A 14,958-nucleotide genomic window follows, 5' to 3' on the forward strand; every position below is an offset into this window, starting at 1 on the left:
AGTGGAATGGGAGAGTCATGGTCCAGGCAGAGGACTCTTGTTCTGCAATGTTATGTGTAAGTGCAGTCTCCTTATCCAGACAATAGTTTTCCCTAGTTTCTGCTCATTTCATTTACTGTTTGTTGCTTTGTACATTAATGCTTTGTATGTCAATGGGTTGGTTTTGTTTGTGTGTATATTTTACTGTTTTAATGATTGAGATTGGTTGAATTTTGGTACTGAAAGAGAAATCAGACTGGCTGTTAGGGCTGGATCTTTCCTGTGGCTGGCAGCAATGCGTTTTCAATAAACGTACTTGCTGAAAGTCATGTCATTTGTCATCTGGATCCATCTGCATTGCAGGTAGTGTATCTCCAGGTCAGGGTTTTCTTTTATTCCTTCCCAATTTGCTACTATTCAGACACTTCTCATTGATCTACTTTAAATACAATTTTAGCATAGCTCACATAATACCCAAAGGCTATTGTGTGTTTGTGTTCCATCATTCACGTTTATTAAATTCACCTCTCCCTTTTGGGACATAGATTTTCCTTCTAACATTGCATTCAGAGTTTGCATGTGTTGAGGGAGGGCAAGAAATAGCCCAGCCATCCACTCTTCCCTTAGGTGTTATTTTCATTACCTGCAATTTACTGCTGTGTGCTATCTTACTCACCTCTGTGTAATTGCAGAGAATGAATCTGTACAAATATTAGTTCAACTGATATTTCCAGGGCAATAGTGGCGGCCCTGTAGTTCCGATTATTTAAAACGTGCAATGTGCTTTAGGGAATAGTTTAGCTTTTCCTCTCATTAGAGCTTCTCCTGGCTTCTTACCATCCTCACTGAAAGCTGTCAGCCTAGACATTTCAGATCCTGAACTGTAGGGTTTTTTTCCCAGTAACTTCAGTTTTGTTCTTGGAAGGTGAATAGCAGTTTTCTGATTGAACTCAAAGCTGGATCTCATTATTATAAAGCATATCTACAGTAAATATATCTGTAAAGTATATAGCACTAAATAGATCTGTAAAGCTGCTGTTGTTCCCTTCAGCACTGAGAGTCTGTTGGGCTGTTTGCTCTTGGTCAGTGCTTGGTTGTATATATCCTGTAATACACCCATCTTCCAATATATTTTTACCTGACTCTAATGTTTTGTTGGTTTGGTGTTTTTTTTTTTTAAACTTATTCTGAGTGAAACATTTAGAGGGCTTGATTTCTACAATTTCTGTTGGTTTCGTATACCCTTGGAGTTGTAACAATCGGTGATCTATTTTGATAAACTGTGCTAATTAAAACAGAGCAAAAATACAATTGTGTGGTCATGCTGAGGATTTGGCTGGAGTTTAGCTTAACAATTATGTATTTGGAATTAAGAAAAAAATTATTAATGTGTATTCCTGTTGTTACATTTTCTTTTAGTTAATCTGCTTGTATAATCTGCCAAGTAGCTCAGTTGGGACACTGATGTTTTAGTTCTGTGTGACATCCAAAAGGAGGACACTTGTCACGGTTTAACCCCAGCTAGCAACTAAACACAATGCAGCCACTCGCTCACTCCCCTCCCCCCCAGTGGGATGGGGGAGAGAATCAGAAAAAAAAGAGTAAAACTTGTGGGTTGAGATAAAGACAGTTTAAAAGGACAGAAAGGAAGAAAATAATGATGATGATAATAATGATGCTAATAATAAAATTACAATAATAATAATAATAATAATAATAAAAGAATTGGAATATACAAAACAAGTGATGCACAATGCAATTGCTTGCCACTCGCTGACTGATGCCCAGTTAGTTCCCGAGCAGCATTCTGCACCCCACAGGCCAACTCCCCCCCAGTTTATATACTGGACATGACATCACATGGTATGGAATACCCCTTTAGCCATTTTGGGTCAGCTGTCCCAGCTGTGTCCCCTCCCAACTTCTTGTGCCCCTCCAGCCATCTTGCTGGCTGGGCATGAGAAGCTGAAAAATCCTTGACTTTAGACTAAACACTACTTAGCAACAACTGAGAACATCAGTGTGTTATCAACATTATCCTCATACTAAACCCAAACCATAACGCTGTACCAGCTACTAGAAAGAAAATTAACTCTATCCCAGCCAAAACCAGGACAACACTGTTCACAAATCTGGAAGGGGCTTCTGGAGGCTGGAAGGGACCTCTGGAGTTCTCCAGTCCAATGTCCTGCTCACAGCATGGTGAGCTGTAAGGTCAGACCAGGTTGCTCAGGGCATTATTCACTTGGGTCTTGAAAATGCCAAGGGTGGAGACTGCACAATCTTTCCAGACTGCCTGGTATTAGAAGGCTGGGACTAGGTCTCTCCAAAGCCATACGTTTTCCAGGCTGAACAAACCCAGCTCCCTCAACCTGTCCTCCCAGGACAAGTGCTCCAGCCCAGCTCCCAGATCTCCTTGGTCACCCTCCTTGGGGCTCGCTCCAGTTGATCAACACCTTTCTTGTACCAGGGGACTCAAAACTGGATGCGGTTTTCTGCGTGGGGTCTCACAAGTGCAGAGAAAAGGAAGGGTGTTAATCTCTTCCCTTGATCCAACGGCCACGCTCTTGTCGGTACAGCCCGGGGTGCTGTCGGCTGCCGTCGCTGCCGGGGCACGCTGCTGGCTCGTGTCCAGCTCGCTGCCTGCCAAGACCCCAGGTCCTCTTTGGCCAGACGGTCCCCAGCCTGTGTCGGTGCGGGGGAGGCTTCCTCGCTCGGTGCGGGGCTTCGCATTTGTCCTTGTGAAATTCCATAAGGCTCCCGCTGACCCATTCCTCCAGCCTGTCAGGGTCCCTCTGGATGGCAGCTCCACCCCAAAGCAGATTGACCAGTCCCTCCGACTTGGTGTCACCTCTGCCCATGGGATAAGGGTGCACTCAGCTGTCTCCTCCAGGTCATTGATAAAGATGTTATCTCTTGCTCAGGTGGAAATACTTATCATATGACTGAGGACGGATGTAAGAGAAAAATATTGACAAATAATGTTCTGCATTGACTTACTGGAAAAATACAGAGTGCTAAAAAGTTTTTTCTTGTTCATTTCAAATATCCCAAATAGAACTGTTGGACAGACATAATGAGTGTCGTAGATCTTAATGTACAATGGACATCTAGATAAACCTTACTGAAGCAAATAGGACAAACAGTTTGGGAAGGTCTCGTTCATTTACTGATTTTTAAGCTAGCTTGCCAGCCAGGATTTGAAAAGAAAATAAAGCATTTGGTTTTGTAATTATTTGTGCAACTACAGATTCAGTCTCTGCTTTCAGCCATCTGCCCTGCAGGCATTACTTTTAGTGCCATTTGGATCATTGGCACAGTGTATGATCCTCTACATCTTCTTGTGTTTGTGGCTGACTTGATGCTGATAATTCTGATATAAATATCTGTGTTTGTATTCCTGCTTTTTTTCCCCTTTCCTTTTGCTTTATCTCTTTTAGTCTTTTTAAGGGTCTTCAGAACAGCTGCACGGGCAGGGGAAGCAATGCTGTATTCCTGGACAGGCATGCTTTTATTTACTGTGTGAGATACACAGTGAAACGATTTTATTCTTCTGAAGCTTCACATAAAGAAATGTAATTTTCGTTTCTGCAGCAGTTCCTGGTGTCTGTACTGGTCAGTTCAGTGGTAACTGATAGATGTACCAGTAATGGTAGGCTGTCGCCCTCTCTGCCATATGAATATGGCATGGGAGAAATCCAAGAGCATCTGCTGTTGCTGCTGTTGGCAGTAGAAGGGCAAACTAAGATTGAATGTCCTTGGGCCGCTCCTCAATGAAGATGATGGCCAGACTTTTGCTTGCTTAGACGACCCAGGAAAGAAGTTACTCATTTTACCATAAAGACAGTAGCTGGAGGTTTTACTCTAAATCAGATGTCTGAGCAACTGCTTTGGGGTCAGAAAACCTTGATGATCCCTAACATGAGGGGAGCCCTTGCAGTCTTTCAGAATGATCTGTTCCATTTAAAAGTCTTTGATTAGGGTGTGTGTCTGATACAATAATGTTCTCCCAAGTGGCTTCTGGTGAACTAAGCTTATGGCATACATGGGGGAACAGACCTTATTTTTTGTGGGGACTTGCAGGTGTTGGTCTTTGCAGGTGTTGGCACTTTACAGAGATTGCTGGCTTCATTGGTTAGGCATTATTGAATTTCACTTGTTTGAAGAACCTAACAGCGTGGCATTCCTTCTGGAGCATGACTTCAGCTTGCAGGTCCCTGACCCTGTTAATGGGCTTTTACAGTAGCATTTCATCAGTGCTGCTGGAAAGCTTGTTCCTAAAGGCTTAACAGTAACATTATCCAGAGCAGTTGGGTTTTATGGAACTGCAGAGACTTTATGGAAGTCTAGAGATTATAGAGAAGTGTAATTGGGTGAATATGACAGATGGTATCCAGTAAGCCAAGCGATATCTCTTTGCAGGAATTTTATTTCATATGTTTTCAGAGACTTTGTAGTGCTCAAATGGCACATTACACCCATACTTGTCCTTTTGAGTCAGCTGTGCTCTAAAAGAACCTGTAACCTGCTTCTCTTGACATAGCAAGATACCAGCTTTCTTTACAGCAAGAGTGGATGGAAAAGATGAGTGATCTTGAAGATTGGTATGGTATGGTGTATTTTTTTTTTCTTCCTATCTGGTTTGATCATCCATTGTTTTTGAATTGCAGTTGACTATGTGGCAGAAGAAACTAGAGATGAAAATATCTCCTCTAATTTTCCATTGCTTCTGGTTTATTTTCTTATCCAATTCCTCATCTTTTTATGAAGTGAATGGTTTGTTTCAGGAATTTTCCCTGACTGTGTACGTTAATTTTGCTTGTGCAAAGGTCCCTGATTTCATGTAGTGTTTTTGGGTGCTGCTGTTAGTAATGTATTATCATGAAGCAGCAGAAAGAGAAAGTGCAAGGGTGACACTGTTAAACAGTGTATGAAAGTGTAGTGGTAATATGTGTCTTTGCTTGTTTGACCGGGAACACTTCTCACTGCAATTAGTGCTGGGCTGCAGAGATGTGATAGATAATGATTTTGGACCTTTGTCCTGGTAAAAAAAGTTATTGTCACGGAAAATGTTCCTTTATGAAGCTGTGTCAGGAAGGAACAAAAACATTGCCTCATTTGTCAGGCAGAAACAATAGAGCTGCTTTACTGTGTCAGACTTTTTTCCTTTAAAAAAAATAAATCAACAACTACACGCATTTTGCACATTCTAATTGAAAACATTTCTTCTTAATTCTTTTTTCTTGCAATGGCTTACTGAAATGTGAGCAGTTTGTATATTCAAAGAGTAAAGGTGAAGTACTTGCTGTGAAATGTGTTATTTGAATTAAGGCTTTTCTGATTTTACTTAAATTGAAATCAGTCCATGTGGAATTACAGTAAAATGTAGCAAGATCTTGATTTACAGAATCTTCTCCTTCATCTCAGAAGTAAATTGTGGAGCTTCATGTAATCACAAAGCTTCATGCTTAAAACCTGATTGGTCTTGGGCTTCTCTCTATATGATTTTTAAGGAATACAGATTATGAAGAGCTTAGAATACTAAAATTCTTGCTTATATTTTCGTCTTCATTATGACATGCAGCAGTGTAGAAAGCCTGGTTATTTTTGTGTAAATTGAATTTAATGTTGAAACTGTCTCTGTAAAATAGATTTTGTGTCTTAAAAAGGTGGTATGGAAAGTAATACTTTGGCGAAAAGGTGATTGTTCATTTAATGTATTTCCCTTTAGAAAATAGGAGGTTAGGGTATTTGAATCAAATGCCATGTTTAAAATTTGAAAATAATGCTATCTGAATTTAATACTCTAAGTCTCTGTGAGCATTCATCCAGGCTGCTAATATGAATCTTTACAATATATAGCTATATGGTTAACTTCTTAAGCCCAACATCCAGTAAGCTCTAATGGGTGGGTTGTTCGACGTGTATATAGATGGATGGGTCTTCCCTGGATAATTATCTGCAAGGAAATATATACAAGCTCTGATTTGTTAACTGCATTTGGACTAGACTATTACTGCAGACCTGAAGCACTGTTTACAATATTATATATAGTGTGAAATTGCTTTTTGTTATAAATGGGTCAAAAACATAGCCAAGATGCCAGGTGGATACATGATACTTGATTAAATAGGAGCAAAAATGAACCACGCTGGATCTTCAGGATGCTTCAGCACGCTCAGCAGATTGCTAATATGTTTGCATTCCCTTCAATAATTCAATTTTCATAAATGGTAAAGTTATATTTCTCTATTAAGACTGACTGAGTCTCATGCTGCTGCTGGGATTTTCTAGCATCACATCAAACATGTAGGCAGAATTGTTCTAAAAGCCTCATGCTCTATGAGGTTATTTCCTGTAGTGGTCCTGCCATGTCACAGCCATAGTTTTTTCCACTGTACTTTAGTCTCTGACCATCTCAGTTATTTGGACCACTGAGCAACAAAACCATGGCCACTTCTGAAACTGGGCAGGATAGGCTCGGTCCTCACCGTGTTCACAACTCTTGCGAAGGAAACAGCGATTGATTTCTGTTCTTTTTAAAGACGAGGAAGGTCAAAGGCCGTGCTTCTGCTCCTAGACTTTTGTGTTTTCCAAAGAAAGAAAAGGGTACATTCTCTGGATTTCAGCTCTTGGACCCTGGAGCATTTGTCAGAGTGCATGGCCTGCCAGATGCTGTGGCAAGATCATCTGCTAAGTCTTTCTGCAAGGTTTCACTGAAGCGTGAGAAAAAGGGTCAGTAGTGGTTACACACTTGAATCTCAGAGTCCGCTGCAGATGTTTTTCAAGGCAGAAAGAGTGAGGGCCTGGTGGAATTGCTACGGAAACAGAGGTTGTGTTATTTATTTACTTATTTATGTATTTATTAAAACCCTGATGTCTCTTAATGGCAAATCTTGGAAGTCACCCAGTCTCAGGAGAGTTCTTCTATTGAAAAGCAGGAAATGTGAAGTATTGGCTGCTAATCAGCAACTCCAAGGTCCACTAGTCCTGTGGAAAATACTAACATACCTTGTTAGGCTAATATTTTATTTATATACACAGTCTCAAACTGAAGTGCTCTGCTATTATAGCAGAACAATATGTAGGCTAAATTGGATCCTTTTTTTATTTGGACTTGCGTAAACATTATTTAGGCATCAAGAAAGGACAGAACTGCAGCTTTTCAGTGATACGGGCATTGGGTAACTGTTAGAATAGAGTTTGGTAATGAGGCATTTTTCACATTGTGAAGGATTCAGAAGAGTGGTGTGGCTGTCTGGTGGGAGTAAGGCATTCTCATACAAGTCCAGTAATCTGGAGGGGGAGAGAATTGTTGAAGTAGCTATTCTACTGAACCTCAGTGAAGAAAACTGGAGTTCAATTATAGTGTTGAATGTTATAGCTTAAATAATGCAAGGCTTGTAGTTAATGCATATTTACAAGAGGATTGTGGAAGACTACCCAGAACCTCATAAAATATGAAGTGAGAGAATGAAGGACCGGGAAGTTCCAGACAAGCTTGTCAGCTGTTTTTCAAGCCATGCTGCTCTTGGTGTCAGCTTTGATTGCATATATTCAGAGGCTATAAAAACAACGTCTTGCAGTAGAAGGGCAATATGGAGAGGTGTTCTAGCATTACAGCATCCATAGTTTTTGGATGGAGTTCCATTTTTTTGGCAGTGTGTCTGATAGTTGCTTTGCATTCATGGAATGCTGAATCAATGCAAATCACACCCTTCCTCTGACTGATGTTTACTGTGGTGTTACTTCAGATGTCATGTTTACTGTGGTAAGATTGGGCATAAAGAGACCTGTGGGAGCTGTGCTTGCTTACCTGAACCTGAATTTATCTTGTTGTGGCTTCCTAGGGAGTCACAGGTAAGGTTTAGAACCTGACAGAGGACGTTTCCCTGCTCCCTTGTTCTGTGCAGTGTGTTATGCCAGGATATGGTATGATGGGAAAGCAGAGGAAGCTAGAGTCATCCAGAGCGCTTAGACATCTTGTCTGCGATAGAGAATTAAGAATTATAGCCAATCTAGCATAATACTGAAAACCATTATATTCACATAAAGATAATTACTGAACTGGTGGTTTATGGGAACGTCTGAGAAGTGTATATATAGCTCATTTAACATATGTGAGGCAGTCAGCATAGTCTGATTTATAAAGCAGAAGATGAGAGGAGAGAAGAGATCAGAGTTTTCTCCTTAGCTCTGCAAACGACTGGTGGAGTGGAGCAATATTGGCTCTTGACCTCTCTGCGTATTGGAGCTATATATATGCACTTCTGCCTCTGCAGTTCTTATGGTCTGTATTAGCATCATTGCATGGTTTTGGCTTTTTTCAAGTATTGTCTTAAATGAGGAGGACTTGTTCAGGCCATTAAGCCTGAAACTTTATACTCGGGCATCTTTTACTAAATCGTATGGCCAAAGATATCCGTTAGGTAGTTTTACTTTCTAGGAGTGCACTTAATATGTATTGCAGTTGTAGTGAAGCAGTCTTGAAAAAAACCTGATATTGTATACCATGGAGGAATGTGTGTCTTCTTTTTAGAACTTGCTTCTGTAATTTGTCAAATGAAGAATGCTTGGTCTAAAGCAGAACATTTTCGTGAGTGTGAAGCGTTTTTTCTTTAATTTTTTTGTGGACTATGAGCAATGCATTACCTCCACAAGAGACTGTGTAATTTCATACCTGAGGTACTTGTACAGCATAGTTTCACTCTGTGGAACATCAGCCTTTTGTAACACACAACGTGAGTATAACTTGTAAAAGGCTGATGCTACCAATAATGCTTAATTATAGGTCTTTGATAATGCTGGCATTGGAAAGGTGGCATTCTGCATGCCTTTATTAGCTGTCTTGTCTAACTACTATAATGTTACTGTCTCCTAAAAAGTATCTATTAATACATGGGAAGTCACATTTTTTATGAAATTTCCATTGCAATACAATTTGGTTGTATATAGGTCAGAATCCAGGTTCATTTGTCCTGGATTTTTTCTTTTTATCTTTTTGATTGTTAAGAGTGATTATAAAAAAGGGGGCTAATCTTTTATAAAAATGTGTTGTAACAGAAAATGGATTCTACTTGTAAGAGGCTGGGGTTTTATTGTTCTATAGCACTATTTTCCTTGTAGAAGATATATTACAGTCTGAAAGATTTAATTATCTATGTTCAATGTTTAACCATAATGTTCTTACAAGGGAGAGCTTTGTTCTCCAGAAAAATAAAGTGTAGTCAGTAGTTTGATAAAATATTTCACAAAAATAATTTTCTGATTTCAATGCCATTAGTTTTTACCATCTAATTAATGAAAATGATTGAATGTGCAGGGGCTAATCTCCCAACTAGCAACAATTAGCAGAAATATGGCAGTGCACAATACTGTGTGTCTTGCCAGTCTCTAAAAGTTGAAGTGTATGGGAATAAGTGTTACTTTTCAGATATTCAGGAATAAATTGTGGTTTTCAGTGTGCAGAAGATTAGACAGTTAATTTTCCTAATGTAATTTTAAATACTGCTGAGTTGCTAAGCAGCTCTCTTACTCTTCTCACTTTTTATATGCTTTAGGTGCAAATTTGCAATCAAACCCTGTTGCTGTGTACATTGACATTTTGCATTAGAAGACAGTGGAGAAGAAAACAAGCCGTAAACTGTGGATTTTGCATTTCTTTGTGAACTGGCTGAATACATATATTTGTTGAAGTTTATGTGAGCCAGAGTTTTTCAATTTTGCATGGACTGCATTTAAATTCTCTTGAGCCAACTTTTGCAGGTTAGGGCAGGCAAACTTCCATGGAACATAGTGGGAGTTTTAAATGGAAAACTCCTGCAAGAGTTTGCTCCAGTGATTGCTGTTACATGTTGTTTTGAGTGATAAATTTGTTCCAATTACGTACTCTTTGTCTTTGCAGTGTTCTGGATGATGAGGGGAGCAGCCTGCGTCAGCAGAAGCTTGACAGGCAGGTAAGATTTTGGAGGGGGACCTTCTTGCTCTCTCAAGTCTAGATCTTGGAGTAATGAAATCACTGACGTATATCTGGTAATTGATAGAAAATTGCATCCTCTGATTAGGGAATGCAAAAGAGAGGTCTGTGGAGGTTACAGCTTGCTTAGAAGTCTGACTTCATTTAAAATTTTTCTTATCACTGTGGTTTGAGTGATTCTCATTTCCACTGCCTCCTTGCTTTAAGTTGACTTACAATGTATTTGTTACCCCTTTGATGGACCAGAAAGGACAAGAGGTTCTGGCAGACATGTCAGCCAACAGAGGTTTACCGCAAAGTTTTTACATTTTTTTCTTTCTGTTCCAGGGATTTAGCCCTTGTGACTGTAAACTAGTGGCACTATGTGCTATGTTGCCTATTTTGCTATTATATTCCTACATGACTTGTACCAGAAAGTGATTCAGAATTTCTGCCATGAAATCTCAGGGAATTTTGCCATCAAGTTTTAGTGGGGTTTGAGGTTTCCACTTTTCCTTTGTTTTTTCTGTGGTCCCCTTTTCACAAACTTTGTCATGTTTATAGTTAAACCTTGTGAGTTTAATTTTATGTTTTTCTATACATTTCTTTTCCCATTGATTTATCAGCTTGCGTGTCTACCAGCATCTCATTTTCAAATTAAAATACTTTCTATTTATGCCATAATCCTGTACTAAATTCCAATCATTTTGAAGTCATGTTGAGGTGTTCCACACAACTTATGGAGCTGAAGGAGTCCATTCTCCATTCTTATTCTTCAGTTTTAGTGCATCTGCTTTCTAGAAGCAAAAAATCATTGTACAGGAGCATGGAGATGGTAAGGTGTCATGGTTTAACCCCAGCCAGCAACTAAGCACCATGCAGCTGCTTTATCACTTCCCTCCCCAGCTAGACAGAGGAGAGAAAATATAGCAAAAGGCTCATGGGTCAAGATAAGGACAGGAGAGATCACTCAACCAATTACCATCACGGGCAAAACAGACTCGACTTGGAGAAAATTAACTGAATTTATTGCCAATCAACCAGAGTAGGGTAATGAAAAATAAACCCAAATCTCAAAACACCTTCCCTCCACCCCTCCCTTCTTCCCAGGCACAACTCCACTCCCAGTTCTCCCCACCACCTCCCCACAGCAGTGCAGGGGGAGGGGGAATGGGGGTTACGGTCAGTTCATCACACATTGTCTCTGCCGCTCCTTCCTCCTCAGGGGCAGGTTTCCTCACACTCTTCCCCTGCTCCGGCGTGGGGTCCCTCCCACGGGAGACAGTCGTCCACAAACTTCTGCAACATGGATCCTTCCCACGGGCTGCAGTTCTTCACGAATGCTCCAGCGTGGGTCCCTTCCACGGGGTGCAGTCCTTCAGGCACAGACTGCTCCAGTGTGGGTCCCCCACGGGGTCACAAGTCCTGCCAGAAAACCTGCTCCAGCCTGCGCTCCTCTCTCCACAGATCCGCAGGTCCTGCCAGGAGCCTGCTCCAGCGCGGGTTTCCCACGGGGTCACAGCCTCCTTCGGGAACCCACCTGCTCCGGCGTGGGGGTCTTCCACGGGCTGCAGGTGGAGATCTGCTCCCCCGTGGACCTCCCTGGGCTGCAGGGGGACAGCCTGCCTCACCGTGGTCTTCCTCACCATGGGCTGCAGAGGAATCTCTGCTCCAGCGCCTGGAGCATCTCCTCCCCCTCCTTCTTCACTGACCTGGGGGGCTGCAGAGTTCTTTCTTTCACATGTTCTCACTCCTTTTTCCAGCTGCAGTTTCTGTGCCCCAGCAACTTTTTTCCCCCTTCTGAAATCTGTTCTCCCAGAGGCACTACCACCGTTGCTGATGGGCTCGGCCTTGGCCAGCGGTGGGTCTGACTTGGAGCCGGCTGGTGTTGGCTCTGTCAGACCATGGGGGAAGCTTCTAGCAGCTTCTCACAGAACCCACCTCTGTAGCCCCCCTGCTACCAACACCTTGCCACGCAAACTCAATACGTAAGGTAATGGATAAGTAAAATTAACAGTTCAGATCTCTGAAGTTGTGGAAGAGGGCTCAGAGGAAGAGATGCCTATGGTGCCATTGGATGCTGAAGGTTTTGGTTTTCAGCAGGTCTAGCTGAGAAATTCCAGTGTTTAATTAAACTTCATCTTATATGGTTGTTAAATTAGGGTCATGTCCAGCATTATCACTCAATTCTAGTTTGCAGATTACCTGCTTTTAATTTACAGAAACTTAAATCGGCATCTCTGCCTCATGCCCTTGCTTACCCTCCCATTGCTTCACACCCAGTACTCTCACACTGTTGTTTTCCCAAGGATTATTTCCAAGCAAGCTCTGATAGCTGGTGGACTGCTCAGAAAGATCTGTTTTCATTATTTGCTGCTTTCAGCAGAAGGTGTTTTAGCAGTGGGTTGGTTGTGTTTTTTTTGGAAAGATTTCCTATAACCCAATATCCCACTTGCCAACTGCTGCCGCTGACTGGAGAATGTAAAGATATCCATTGTTTGTCATCATACGTTGCTACTGTTTGGAGTCCAGTAACAGATGCTTTTCTTTGTATTTTCCTCAGAGAGCATTGCTAGAACAGAAGCAGAAAAAAAAGCGCCAGGAGCCATTAATGGTTCAGTCCAATGTGGACAGTCGCACAAGAACACGTAGAATGAAACATTCGGAAGAACAAGCACCATTGGTTGAATCGTATCTTAACAGCAACAGCAGCACCATATATCATGGTATACGAATATGATCTATTGTGTATATATTTACTGCAAGTCATAGTATGATGCTCTCCATGTTAAATTTATGCTAATGAGAACAAAGGTTGTTGTTTGGGATTTTTTACTAAATAATTGATATTCTTCACTTGTGTTTGGGGATAAAAAAGTCAGAACTTGCAATGCTAGCATAACAGGAGGGAGTGAGGTGACTAGCTGCCATTTCAGTGCTGTGGGGAAGAGAGGGTGGCTTGTCCCTTCTGCCACGAATATTTGTCTTCAGCCGTGGTTCCTACTGAACTAAAGCATATGCTGTTCCACTCTATGTGTTCCTCTGTACGTAATTTTGCTTAGGCCTGACAGTGTTAATGATAAAATTGAAACCTATTAACTAATTTCAGCCTAAGTTTGCATATAATAATTTCAAAGATACTGTGTTTCTGCAAGGTTCATTAAAATAGGTGAGTAGGTAGAGAAGAGCATTTCAAGCTTGTGTAGTGTGGTCTACCCTTCCTTATTAAAGATTACAAAACCCAGAAGGGACAGAGACACTTCAGGTATCACAGCCATAGGGAAAAAGTTATAATGCCATCTCTATATTGTTAGACTTCAAAGAATTTAATCATCAGAAATAAATCCTAAGGAAACCAGTCGTTATTTAGTTTTGTGCTCATATGGCCCATGCTTGTTGGCCCCCTAATGAGGGTAGGTGCATACTTTTCCTCAGGATTTCCTAGAGGGAAGCGTGGTAACCCTTGTTATATTGTGTCTCTTGTCGGTCTTGTTCCAGGTTGCTAACACCTCCAAGAGTTATAGAGAGCAGTAATTTTCAAATTTTCTTGTTTTGCAGATCGTCAAGTTGAATTTGATTCATAAGGGATTCATAAGCCTCAATAGCAAAAAGCTTCCTTCCCTGAGTATTGATGGGTGGGTCAGACAGGAGCTGAAACCTACTGGTACTGGGAACGCAGGTGGCTGTTTTCAGGTTGGGAATGCTACTAGGTGGCAGAGTACTTACGGTTTAATGTCTAAAACCCAAAACCTTAGATGCCTTTGTGAGTCTACTTCTGGACAAAAAACCCAAACCAATCAGTATCCTACTCTTAAACAAACAAACAAAAACTTAATCCATCATTCAGTTCAGATCTCTATCAAGTACACTGCATGTGCTATACTTTTTGTCTGCCCTGTCGTTTCATTTTCAGTCGGTGGTCACATCTTTCAACAAGGAGATGGCAGGTATTTACTGGACTAACTAATCATGCTGTGAGAAGTGCAGGTTTCAGAGTCTCTACCCCTGATTTGCAATTGGTGGCATTTTTTTGGTGTGGTTTCAGCTACAGAATTTATTGTTAGAAACTGGAAATTGCATTGATTAAATGTTAAGGTTTCATTAATAATGGGCCTTTTTTATCTTGCTTCTGCAAGCAGATAGACTCCCATAAGTGATCTCAGATGGAGAATTATTTTTTCCCTTAGTATTATTTTAATTATGTTTTTCTAATAAATATTAAAAGCATTAGTAATATTTATCTCTCTTTACTGTCTTTTTCTTAGGGTCTGGGAGGAAAATTTTTAAGAAGAAACTAAATTTCTTTCCAGTCTGACCTAAGAATCTAATTTAGCACAGAATTTTAGTTTTTCTTTATTTTTTAATCAGAGAAAACAGAAATGTCCTCTCTTTCCTCTTTCACTCAATAGCTTATCAAAGGCAAAGAACTGTTCTAAGAAATAGTGTCTTATGGTACAGAGGTGCTGTCATATACTAAACCTTCTGTAATGTCAGTTGAACAAGGTTTTAATTTTCACAGATCAGAGAAACAGACATTACTGTCCCATAAATGGTAGCAAATTTCATATCTGCACTAACTGAGCTAAATTTTGCAACAGTTTGCACCAAAGTGGACTTTCTGACTTAAGTGAGATTAGCTGTGCTTTTAAGGTAAGTGACCCTTCCTGTAATATTACACCACACCATTTACTGGAGTCCTTACCAATTTATTCTCCTTAAATCAGTTTGTTCTAAATTTGTCTCTCAAACCCTTTCAATATTTCACAAAGTTTCAGAGAAGCAGAAAAATATAGTAATGTTTCTCATATTCAACCTGGAGTTTGTTAATCCCTGGGGACAGCTGTCCTTGCAATAAGCTGTGCAGTTAGCAAAAGCCACCTTAGGAGAATTTAATTACCTAGTAAAGTATTTTATTGCCTTGTAAAATCCTTTATTAGGAACGTTGCTTTTGAAAATATTATAAGAACTCCAGAAGTGTCCTTTTTTGGTGTGGTCTTCTCTGGGAATGTGCGTAGTGCCTTAGG

General features: G+C 40.6%; 1 protein-coding gene across 8 annotated transcripts in view; it reads left to right on the forward strand.

Moving 5' to 3' along the window:
• Positions 1–14,958, forward strand: part of TUB (TUB bipartite transcription factor) — a 181,097-nt gene that overhangs the window by 109,767 nt on the left and 56,372 nt on the right. For all 8 annotated transcript variants that reach the window (XM_069803784.1, XM_069803782.1, XM_069803783.1 and 5 more), the window contains exons 2-3: positions 9,884–9,935; positions 12,498–12,660. In XM_069803784.1, coding sequence (XP_069659885.1) covers positions 9,884–9,935; positions 12,498–12,660 — 215 coding nt within the window. The remainder of the gene's footprint in view (positions 1–9,883; positions 9,936–12,497; positions 12,661–14,958) is intronic.

The sequence above is a fragment of the Haliaeetus albicilla genome, chromosome 16, assembly GCF_947461875.1.
Source record: "Haliaeetus albicilla chromosome 16, bHalAlb1.1, whole genome shotgun sequence".
In the NCBI taxonomy this organism is placed as follows: domain Eukaryota; kingdom Metazoa; phylum Chordata; class Aves; order Accipitriformes; family Accipitridae; genus Haliaeetus; species Haliaeetus albicilla.